Genomic DNA, 12,557 nt, shown 5'->3' with positions numbered 1-12,557 from the left:
GACGCAGCTGATGGCCAGCAGTCATCAGAAAATCCAGGCAAGGCAGGGGATCAAACAACAACAAAAACAGATTTGAAAGCCTCCCCCTCACAGGTGCATGGACCAAGGCATGTCCATTCACACAAGGTGCGGGGACACCTGTGACGATTCCTGCAGAAGATAAGAGCACAGATTTCAGAGTTAATCAGGTCTGAGTTTTGATATCTTTACTTGTTTGTGATGTGGGGTGAGCTTCTTCACCTATAAAAGCTTGTTGTAAAGATCAGGTTAAATAAGGGTAAGAGCTTAGCACAGAACCTATCATATAATAAACATACAAAGAATGTTAGCTATTATCATTATTGCATGATAGCCTTAGAACAGGTGTTCTAGGTGAGCTGCAAATGGTAAGCAGGATAACACACCTAGAGAGGGTAGCTTCTGGCCTTAGGGCCTCTCTCTCCCACTCCTTCAGTTTCTAACCAAAGCCACACAGTGCTCTCTTTCTCTCTTTCTCTCTACCTCTCTCACTCTCTCTCTCTCTGTCTCCCATCTCTTTGTGTCTGTCTCTGTCTCTCTCTGTCCCTCTGTCTCTGTGTGTGTCTCTGTCTCATCTTTTTCTGTCTCTATGTGTATCTGTCTCATCTCTGTCTCTCTGTCTCTGTATATCTCTCTGTCTCTCTCTCTCAGATCCTAACCTTTCCCTACATATCCAGGGAGTTGATGGCCCAGCCTGAGAATGAGTAGTAACAACTGGAAAGCATAGCTTTTTGGCCCCAGACACGGGCACCTCTGAGCAGCTACTGAGCCAATAGCTCAGGGTTGTATTGTTTTGTTGGAGGATGGTGCTGAGTGACTCTGGAATGCTCCACCAGGTAGGCACTGAAAAACTAAAAGTCTGTTGATCAGAACCATCTGCTTTCCACTCGCCAAGTCCAGGAACTGGCCCAAGGAAGGGAGGCCTCTGTTAATCCCTTTTTTTTTTTTTATAATTGTATTTATTTATTTATTTTTCCCCCAAAGCCCCAGTAGATAGTTGTATGTCATAGCTGCACATCCTTCTAGTTGCTGTATGTGGGACGCGGCCTCAGCACGGCCGGAGAAGCGGTGCGTCAGTGCGCCCGGGATCCGAACCTGGGCTGCCAGCAGCGGAGCGCACGCACTTAACCGCTAAGCCACGGGGCCGGCCTGCCTCTGTTAATCTTTGTTGAAGGAACGGTCACACCCACGGGCCCCCTGTGCCCAGTGCCCAGCTAATGGAGCCTGGAGGCAGCAATTACTCCCAGTATCATTGGTCTCATCCTACACTGAGCCGCAGACTTTCCTCTGGTTGTTCTAGATGCGCCAGAGCTGCCCTCACTGCCTCCCCCACAGCCCTCACCCACCAGCATCTGTGTCCCTGAGATCCACCTGCCTCCCTGCTCTGGGGCCCTGGATTCTACATAGGATTGGAATACGATTGAGAGCAAAGGAAGAAACTTTGTGCTTTCATTCTCCGCTTGGAATCAGGGCACAGGGGATTCCAGCAAGAGCTGAACACCCTTCTGCCACTGAATGCCTGTGCCACAAGGTGAACCACTTCCCCTGTCAGGAGCTTGCTTCCTGGTGTAAATGAGGAAGTGAGGATCTTCAGGGGGTCTCTCAGCAGCAACACTCTAAGTTTCCACAAAATTCCAAAAATAAAAGTTTCTCACACCTTTTTTCACCAAGATGAAGGTTTTGGTGTCTGTGCCTCCCTCGCTGGCCACAGTGCAATTATATGAAAAATTTAGATTTTTTTCATTAATATTCTCAATTCTCAAAATTCTTGAAGCATAACTTTTGCCTTCTGAAGTCCTGCAAGAGAGGAAAACACTTTAGTGGTAGGCTTTGTTCATAGCCAGCAGTGTTGACCACGAGAGAGGAATTCATATGTGCAAATTCTCAAAGGCAGTGGTTCTGCGGGCTCCATCGGATCATCCCTTTCTGATGGGTGCTCAAAGTGTGGGCCACAGGGAACCTCCGACTCCTCTGGGGAGCATCAGGGTCCACAGAAGTGGCCCTCCTGAGACCATCTGGGGACACTGCTGCAAACTGTCTATAATTAAAATGCCTGGAAGGTAACGACGCTAAGTTGAAAGTACAAGAAAACATTCCCTCTCTCGATTATTTTTCCCGATTTCTCCTCTCCTAACTACTCAGCGTTTCTCCCACGGTGAGGTCGCCACCAATTATGACAAGGCTGCAAATTGTGCAGCCTAGATACAGATTCATATCAAGTTTGTCCATGCCATCCTAAAGATCACTTTTATTTGTTCGGCATTTAAAATAAGATTAAAAAAACAGCACTATTCTCAGACACCCCCAGGCACATGAGAAATACCAATTAAGCTGTTCAGCGAGTGTCAGAAAATGACTTGAGACAACCATTGGCCACAAGTTCTCTTTCTCTTTCTTCTTAAAGGATTCAAGTTGCCCTGTCTTTCTTGCAAAGCAAACGCTCATGACATCTGCTTCCCCGCCAGTGACAGGCTCTGAAGGCACTGTGTCAGCGGGCACTCCCAGCTGCAGTCGCTCACCTGCCATGCCCCTAGCAGCAGGGGTCTCTCGTACCTGGGACAGGGTACCACTGTAGCTTCCAACTGTCTCAAACAAATTTTAGAACATAATTCTGTACAGAAGTCACCAATCCAGAGATATCAACTATCTAACATCAATGAAAAATCCAGAGGAGAGGCACAAAAGACCACTGAGAAGCAGAAACAGATGACATAAAAAGCACCCAACTCTAAAGAAAGACCTCCCCACCGTCTTAGCTTAGCTGAAGATTCATTTCTGATGAGTTTGGTGAGTTGGTCTTCTATGCCTCCAAAGAGTAGCAACAGATCAACAGAGGGTGAAATGCAGAACCCCAGAGGAGGACAGATGCTGGGGATAAGATGTCACGGCAGGAGGGCCATGTGATTCAGCGGATCCAACATTCACGGAGCACTAATCTCGTGCCTGGTCCTGGATGAGGGAAGGGACCTTGCTTGTAGACAAGTGTTAGCAAGACTTGAGAGCTGCCAGCATGATGACAAAGAATATATTTTTTTTAAGTTTAAAAAGTAGAAAAAACTCAAAAGTGCAGCTAAGGTGATAGACACCTTAGGATAACTACTTACTAGAACGTGAATGTGTTGGTACATTAATAATTACAGTAATGACCCAAAGTCTTTCAGACACATTTAAATAATCATAGGCTTAGCGGGTTTTGTTTTAATAAGTCTGACCATTCCTTAACGGAAGAATATAGGCCATCTAAGTATTAATACGCATATCACTTGAAAATTTTTACACCAACGCTGCCTCCTAGATATTTATATCTACCCATTGCCCTGTTTGCTTTTTCTATCTGTTCTTATTGTGTTTCTAATTTCCATCAATGGACTCTGATAGGAAAATGCTGCAATAATCACTATGCTCCATGTCAATCTACCAAAAATGAAAGTCACGGGGCAGGCTGGTAATTTAAAGTAATATTTCCTAGGGCCGGCCCGGTGGTACAGGAGTTAAGTTCCTGGACTCCACTTCGGCGGCCCGGGGTTTGTCGGTTCAGATCCTGGGCACGGACATACTTACTGCTCATCAAGCCATGCTGAGGCAGCGTCCCACAGAGAGCAACTAGAAGGCTATACAACTATTCCATACAACCACCTACTGGGGATTTGGAGAGGAAAAGAAAAGGAAAAAAGGAGGAAGATTGGCAACAGATGTTAGCTCAGGGCCAATCTTCCTCAAAAAAAAAAAATTGGTATTTCCTTGAGACATGACTTAGATCTGACAATCTCTGGAGACCCTTCCATACTTGATGAAATTTTTTAATGCTCATCTTTAAGAAAGATAATCACTGTGACAAATGTTCCAAAATGAAGCTACATCCCATCTCTAATGAGCAGGAGGCAGTATCCTTGTCAATGTAGCTCATGCCCATCAGAGAAATTCCCAAAACACACAGAAAACTGTCTTCAAATGACTGTTTCATTTTTTATGATTTTCAGTATTTCTCAAGTTTCTTATAATGAATTATTTTCAACAATCAGAAAAAAGAAAGGTGTGTGTGTAAGTAAAGTACAGGATGTAGATTTGGAGAGGTAGCAGTGGACGTCCTGCCTTTGGCCTTGGCTGCACCAGGCCCCACAGGGAAAGGTACAGATGACGCACTCTGCAACCTACAGACCCCGGCTCGTCTCAGAGTGATGTGTGGGCAACACGACTGGGCACACCTACTGCACTCAAGGGGCCTAAACTAATTTATACACGTCCCATCTCCTGACCTGGTCTTTTCTCTGGAACGTTAGTAAAACCAAAGCACTTAACACGATTTTAAAAATCAAAGAAAGTGTGGCCTAGGTAATCGCTCTTTTACAAGATGCTTAGGTAAAATTCCCGTCCCCATCAGATTCTGACTGACCAAAAGCTACTTTTGTAAGATAATGCTAAAAAGCTTCATTGACTTGCCTTTTCTAGTTTAGATCTCAGCAATAAAATTCTGCATAATCCATCAACCCAGAGTATTGAAATTATAATTATAAAATATGTAAATTATAATTATAATAACCCAAAAATCCTATCAGCCATTCAGGAGTCTGGTGTTTTTTATATCATGTATATATGATACAATATGACTTTTACATATCATGAGATATATCATATATCACATATATATACCTAATTCTTGTTTCTTGCTCTTCATGTTCATTAGGATCAGTTTCATTTTCTTTCCAGAAGTTCCAATAAACCACACCCTTTTCATTCAGCAAAGCAGAACAGTTGAGCTGTACATCTTTTCCTGGGTAAAAGTTGACAACCGATCGTCTGATTTTAGAAACTCAGATTTCCCAGTTTAAAATTAATATAATCAACATATGTTAACCTACTGTATAATGCTAATATAGTGCTACATTCCAGAAAGAACACAGATATGCCTTGTTCTTAAATTTTAAAAAATTTGTAAAGCAGAGAAATTAGATAACAATTATAAGTCATCATCAAAATATGAATTGATTTCTCTTCAAATGTTCATGCTTAAATCAATTATTAAAACGTAGGGTGGCCAGTGGACTTTCTTTTCAACATATAATTTAGTAGGTAGTGTCAGGCCAACACTCTCACTGCAACTTCTAGAAAAACAAAATGGATAAATCACAAAAAATTAAATTAAATTAGCCAAAAATTAAAGACATCAAATGCAGGGAAAGCAAAGAGAAACAGTTGAACTGAAAGTGCAGTCAGGAAAAAGTCCTTCCAGGGTAAGCTGAGATAGCCAGCCATTTTATTCCTTGGAGGAATTTGCTTTGGTTTGTACAACACAGAGGGAATCTCATAGAAAAAAGAGAGTCCACAGGAGATTTTGACAGCCACGCGGGCTTGCGGGATTCTTGCTAAGGGACTGGGGAGCAGCAGAGACTGCAAAGGCTTAATGATTTCTCCCGCAGTTTCACAGTACTTGGGAGAGTAAGGCCCACTAGAGGGAAAGGCTTGCAACAAACACATGACTCCCCCGAGCTATCAGAGGAAAAATAGACAATAGAAGCAGACCCAGAGATTCGATTTAGCAGATAAAGAGTTTGAAACAGCTATTGTAAATCAGTTAAAGAAAAGAGAGGAAAAGATGGACAAGTACCTGAAAAGATGGACATTTTCAACAAAGAAGAGTAATCTATTTAAAAAGAATCAAATGAACATTTGATAACTGAAAAAAAAGAAAACCATGAATTTAAAAACTTACTTAATGGTTTTAATAGTAGATCAGGTATAAAAGAAGGCACGATTATTGACCTTGAATTCAGGCTGAGATCAAAACTAAAGCACAGATGGAAAAAACAAAAAGAATGAAAATAAGAGAAGAGAGCATAAGAAACACGTGGAATATAGTTAATACATATAATTGGAGCATCAGAAGGAGAGTGAGAGGAAAGGGGCTAAAGAAATATTCAGACATAATAGCAGAGAATTTCCCCGAAGTTGATTAAATACATCCACTCACAGACTCAAGAAGCTCAATGGAACCCCAAGCAAGATAAATGCAAAGAAAACCACACCTAGAACACATCAAAATCAAAGAGATAGAGAAAGCTTTGAAATCAGCCAGAAAAACACATCAAAATGCAACAATAAGACTGAAGGCTGCTTTTTCAACAGAACTACGGAGACCAGTGAAAAACAGAAGGGCGTCTTTAAAGCGCAGTAAAAAACTGCCAACCTGGAATTATTGAAATTATTGAAAGAAAATATTCTTCAAAACTGGAGGCAAATAAAGATATTTTCAGGTAAGCAATAGCTGAAAGAATTTATTACCAGCATAACCGCACCATAAGAAACATCAAAGGAAATTTTTCAGACTCAAGAAAAATTATCCCAGATGAAAGCAAGCAAATGCACGAACAAATGAATGACACAAGAAGAGATAAATATTTGAGTAAATATAAAAGAATTTTGCTTGTTTAAAGCAGTAATAATGCCAATCTCTTACGAGTTTTATAACACATGCAGAGAAATATATGAAATAATAGTGCCAAGTGAGGTAAGAGGATGAGTGAAATTAACTGTTGTGAGGTTCTGGCATGTGTGTGAAGTTGTAAATGTACTAATATGTACATTTGTCTCATTGTAGTAAGACAAGGATGCATACTGTCATCTCTTGGAGAACTACTAATGAAGGATACAAAAAGGTATAACTAAAAGGAAAATAGGGCCGGCCCGGTGGCTTAGCGGTTAAGTGCGCACGCTCTGCTGCTGGTGGCCCAGGTTCGGATCCCGGGTGTGCACCGATGCACCACTTCTCTGGCCATGCTGAGGCCGCGTCCCACATACAGCAACTAGAAGAATGTGCAGCTGTGACGTACAACTATCTACTGGGGCTTTGGGGGGGGTAAATAAATAAATAAAATCTTTAAAAAAAAAAAAAGGAAAATAAAGCAGATTAAAGAAAGAAAAATACTTGATTAATCCAAAAGGAAAGGAGGAATAAAAGGAACAATAACACACGAGACAACTGGAAAACGGGAAGCAAGATGAGAGGCTTCAAATCAACTATATGAGTAATTCATTCAATGCAAATGGACTAGACTCTCTACAGACTGGATTTCAAAAAAGATCCAAATATACACAGTTTATGTGGGACACGTTTTATGTATAAAGACAAAGAAACGTTAAAAGTAAAAGGATGTAACCACCAATCTATCCTCTGTGTGTACGTGATTGTTGTTTGTTGTAGATTGGTGGTTACCAAAGGGGAAGGGGGTGGAGGAGGGCGAAAGGGTCAAAAAGACACAAGTGTATGGTCACAGATGGATGCTAGACTTTGAGTGGCGAACCAGATGCAGTCTATACAGAAGCCAAAATATTATGATGTACACCTGAAATTTACATCATGTTATAAACAAATGCTACCTCAATAAAAAATTAAATAAATAAATAAAACAGGGTCATAGGTCGGGGCCAGCCCGGTGGCACAAGCGGTTGGGTGCACGCGCTCCACAGCAGCGGCTCGGGTTCGGATCCCAGGCGTGCACTCATGCGCCGCTTGGCAAGCCATGCTGTGGCGGCATCCCATATAAAGTAGAGGAAGATGGGCACGGATGTTAGCCCAGGGCCAGTCTTCCTCAGCAAAAAAAGGAGGATTCGATTCAGATGTTAGCTCAGGGCTAGTCTTCCTCACAGAAAAAAAAAAAATAGGGTCATAGGAAAAAAAATAAAAGGATGTACAAAGATAAAATACGCCAATCCAAAAAACAGAAAACTGTGTGTCTAATATCAGAGAGAGTAGGTGTTGAGGAAAGAAGTATTATGATAAATAAAGAGAAAAACTTCATAATGATAAAGTGTCAGTTCAACAGGCATCAATTTATGCCCATAAGATAACCTCCACATCATAAAGCAAAAACTGACAGAATGAAAGGATATTTAGACAAATTGACCATCATAGTTGAGATATTAACAACTCTCTCGGCAACAGATAGAGAAAGCACACAAAAGATTAGCAAGGATATAGATGATCCGAACAATACCATTAACCAACCTTACCTAATTGACGTTTATAGAATGATAAAAACCAAAAGTTACAGAATGCACATTTGTTTCAAATGCAGTTGGAACATTCATCAAGATACACCATATTCTGGTCCTTAAGCAAGTTACCACAAATTTCAAAAGACTGAAATGACACAGTGTATAATCTTGGACCATAATGGAACTAGTCTGGACATCAATAACAGAAAAATAGCGAGGAAATCCTCCAGATATTTGGAAATTAAGAAACACAAATAATCCATACGTGAAAGAAGAAATGACGAGGGAATTTTCTTTTTAATATTTCAACCTAAACAGTAATGAAAATATGGCATACCAATACTTGTTGGAAACAGCTAAAGTAGTGATTACAGGGAAATCTAGAGATTAAAAATGCACATACTAAAAGAGAAGATAATCGAAATTAATTCTCTAACTCTCCATGTCAACAAATGAAAAATGAGGTGCAAATTAAGCCCAAAATGAAAAGAAAAAATAATCAAGATAAGGTCAGAAATCAATAAAAATAGAAAGCAGGCGAACGCAAATACAAATGGCAAAGTGCCCAAGCTACATGGGCACATGTGCTCATATAAGCGACTGTGACCAGCTGTGGTCAAAAGGTGTGGGCTTCGGAAATAACAGAAACTTGAATCTCAGTTCTGCCACTTTCCAATGGTTTAACTTTAGACGAGTTAATTAACCTTTCTGAGCTTCGGCCATTTAATTCATAAAATGGGGATAACACCCCTCAGAGTTATTTGGATGATTTAATTCAATAATATATTTCAATCACCTAACACAATACTTAGTTTAGCATATGTGAATTTCTTCTTTTCCTTCCTTCCTTTGCTTTTGGAAAGAAATTACTCAACTGGACATGTTGATTCATTAAGGCCTGTCTAGACGAATCCTAAATGTACAGTCACATCAGTCCATCGATTCAAAGTGAATCCGTTAATCAAATATTAGAACCACACAACAGGTTTGAATCATTTCTCCAGAGTGTTCTCACTGAGTTTTCATATTTAAAAGTGACCACAGAGACTATTAGAGAAAAGCCACACACAAGGCAACTAAAACTCTAGTCCACAAACCACAGGCAGTTCTATAACCTTTTGAATAGACGGTTCATTTTAACTAGCCTAAAAATGGCAACTTGCAAACAATAACAGGCTGGTTCTGCTTTTGTCATGTTCTTCACTGAACGTGGGATGTGTTATGCACACAATATGGATCACTAATGAATCAGATTTAGCTTTGGAAGACTCAATTATGCCTCATTCATAAATGCAGAATATATGTATATCAAAATATACCTAATTCCACTTTAACATAGTTAAGCTTTGGTCCAAGAAGAACTGGAATTACATTACTGCGATCTAAAAGTGAAAAAAGAAAAGAAACATGCGTTAGTGTTGCTCTGAGCTTCTCTAAGACAAACAGGTGCTGTAATACGCTTATTCCGTGTGACAAAGATTCTAATCGTCATCACCGCACATTTACTTTAGTCGTATTTTCATTAAATAGTGGTTGCAGCTAATATTGTATGTTGTTTCACTTTCCATCAACTCAAAGCTCACACAGCTGGAGAAAGCACATTGAATCTGGTTTTCCCTCAATTCATATCTGTGGCTTCTGCTCACCGCAGCTAAAAGCCAGAAGAAGATGCTCATCCAGGGAGACAACCGAACTTGCTGGACTTAGAGGATGCAAAGTCACTGGGAAGCGCCTTTCTGCTCTGCCTTGATTCCTTCCTCTGCTCTCCCCTGCTCCTCACAGATTTATTGGGCGGGGTGGGCAAGACACCGCACTCAGGGACCCGACCCTCCCCTGGCAGGACACTGAGAGGAGTGCCCCTTCAATTCTGTGCCCTGGAAACCTCACTGGCCTCAGCCTAGTATCGCCCTGCTGGGGTGTCCACACCTGTAGGCTCAGTTCTACTTTTGTTCCTGAGTGACTTCTGATCCCGACTGGAGGTACTTAAATATTCTCCACCTCAGCCCACATTTAGTAATGCTGAATAACCCCCCAGCAGCCTCCCACTGAATGCTATAATACAACCTAGGGCGGCTAATAACTGCACAACTCAGAGTAACTGTGGTAGTACGTTTACACTGCTATGTAGTCTAGTTCTTGTTTTCCTATTATCAGCATTGGCAACTTTCTTCATGACCTGGACTCTCCCCTCTAGTCCATCCGGTGTCTCTGGGACATTTACGAGTAATGTCCAGAGCAGCCTTCATGGGGCTTTGCAGGTGCTCAGCAAACAGAATCCCTTTTTCAGGAGCTCTCCTACAGTGTCCACACCCTCCCATGCTCTCTCAGGAAGTGCGGTGCTACAGAGCGAAGAGTGGAGAAAGGAGTGGAGGGATCTGTGGGCAGGAACTGGAGAATGAAACCAGTGCAGCGAAACCCCAGGTTGAGTCAGGTCTGGGTTCCTCTGGGATTCGGACTCTGGGCAAGCCTGGAATTCCTGGAGGCAGGCAGGAGGAGCTGGGATGCCTCCAGAGAAACAACTAACTCTCAGGTCTGAGAGTACTGAGGAACGTGAGTTGATTCAAGGACAAAGGGGCAGGAGGTGGTTTTGTGTAATGAGGAAAACTGCTACTGATTATATTTCTTTGGATCCATCTTTTTTCTCAGTAACTTTGGTGGGAGTCCTGGGAAGAGGTGGTGTAAAGGACATCTTTAGGAAAGGACATCTTTAAGAAAGGATACCATCTACTAAAACTTGAAGTATATCATTGAGAAACCAGAGAGGCGCCAGGTTTGTAAAACTGGGGTAAGGTGAAGGGTACAATCCTATTGAAGCTAAAGGAAGGAAGAAAACACCTCAGTGTATACCCCTAACATGCTAGTCTACCTATGAAGCTAATATCACAGAATCAAAATGGCACAGAGCTGGTCAGCTGTAGGATGAGACATCACCAGATCAGCCAGAGCATGAGATGAAGAAAATGGCAGATGCCAGGTGGGAGCCAAGAGGACTGTGATTCAAGGCAATGGTGCTCACCACATGGTGGCTAAGAGATCTCCGTCCATGAGCACAGGTGAACTGTAATAGAGACACAAAATAGAGAAGGTGGGAGCTCAGAGTCCCACTGTCCTCAGCGTAGGTCAGGACACCTCCTGACTATCAACTTCAACTCTTAAGCTCTACATTTTAGAAGAATGGTGGCAAACTTCACCAAATCCAAAGAAAAATCCAGGATGATTAAGAGTCTACACTTCTTGTTGAATGAGGCATGGTTGAAGGAACTGTTTCTGTCTCAATAATTCACTCAACAGACGTGTAATGAGACCTACTATGTGCCAAGTGCCGGCCATAAGGATGGGAGATACAAAGAATGAGGAAGAGAACTCAGTTCAATCCCTGCTTTCCAGGAGCTTCTCAGTTTACTGACAGAAACAGACATATAATCCAATTCTGACAACAATTAGAAATATGAGCAAGAAGCCATGGGAGCACAGAGGAGGAAGGACATGTGAACTGAGTCCTGAAAGATACAGTTGTCTCCAAGAAGACAAGGAAAATAAGATGGGCAGAAAAATTAGTTAGGCAGTTAGGCAGAAAAATACCATGTGCAGCGGTGTGGAGAGGTGGAGGCGAGGCAATGGGAGATGGGAGTGACGATACAGCTGTCTGTGTCCTTGGCACCACTCTCGATGCTTTATACACACTCACTCACTCAGTCCTCAAAGTAACCCTGTGAGGGATGAACCATTACTGTCCCATTTTACTACTGAGGAATCTGAGGCAGAGAGAAAGAAAGTAATTTAACTCACCCAAGATCACAAGCTCACAGAGCTGTTGTGAGAGTTATATGAGATGATTCATCTAAAGTATTTGGTACAATTCCTGGCCTATAGTAAGTGCTCTTTTGATAATGGATATTCTTACTGCTCCTTCCAAGAAGGAAAGAAAGAGGAGCTGATGGGCAAAAAGCAAAGATTGATTGGGGGAGGGTGTTGGTGGTGGAAGTGTCGAGAGATCAGAGCTTTATATGAGATTAAAGAATATTTATAGGAAAGTAAAACTGAAGAATTCAGGATAGATAAATAGAATTTCAGATATTTGAGTTTAAGGATTCAGTTATGGGATTCCCAGGTTTTGGGCTATGGCAGGCAAAATAACACCCCACCCACCCAAACAAAGTTGTTCACATCCTAATTCCCAGATCCTGTGAATATTATACCACACATGGCAAAAGGGACTTTGCAATGTGATTAAATTAAGGATTTTTGTTATGGATTAAGGATTAAGGATGAGGAGAGTATCCTGGATTATCCAGGTGAGCCCAGCATAATTACAAGGGTCCTCAGAAGAGGGAGAAAAGATGTGATGAAGGAAGCGAAGGTTAGAGAGAGATCTGAAGATACTACACTGATGACTTTGAAGATGGAGGAAGCGGCACGAGCCGAGGAATGCAGGTGGCCTCTACAAGCTAGAAAAGGCAAGGAAACCTATTCTCTTCTAGAACCTCCAGAAGGAATGCAATCCTGCTGAAACCTTGATTTCAGCCCAGTGAACCATTTCAGACTTC

The 12,557-nt window shown here is 41.7% G+C and overlaps 1 protein-coding gene across 1 annotated transcript in view; it reads right to left on the bottom strand.

The window, feature by feature from the left end:
* The window catches only part of IL18R1 (interleukin 18 receptor 1), a 34,458-nt gene that overhangs the window by 10,545 nt on the left and 11,356 nt on the right, over window positions 1-12,557 (bottom strand). Inside the window, 3 exon segments of the mRNA XM_004435868.3 lie at window positions 1,676-1,815; window positions 4,669-4,789; window positions 9,330-9,392. Of these exon segments, the coding sequence (XP_004435925.2) occupies window positions 1,676-1,815; window positions 4,669-4,789; window positions 9,330-9,392 (324 nt within the window).

The sequence above is a fragment of the Ceratotherium simum genome, chromosome 40 (genome assembly GCF_057802395.1).
Source record: "Ceratotherium simum simum isolate JZ-2026a chromosome 40, ASM5780239v1, whole genome shotgun sequence".
Lineage (NCBI taxonomy): Eukaryota > Metazoa > Chordata > Mammalia > Perissodactyla > Rhinocerotidae > Ceratotherium > Ceratotherium simum.
This window is presented reverse-complemented; position numbering and strand designations above follow the sequence as displayed.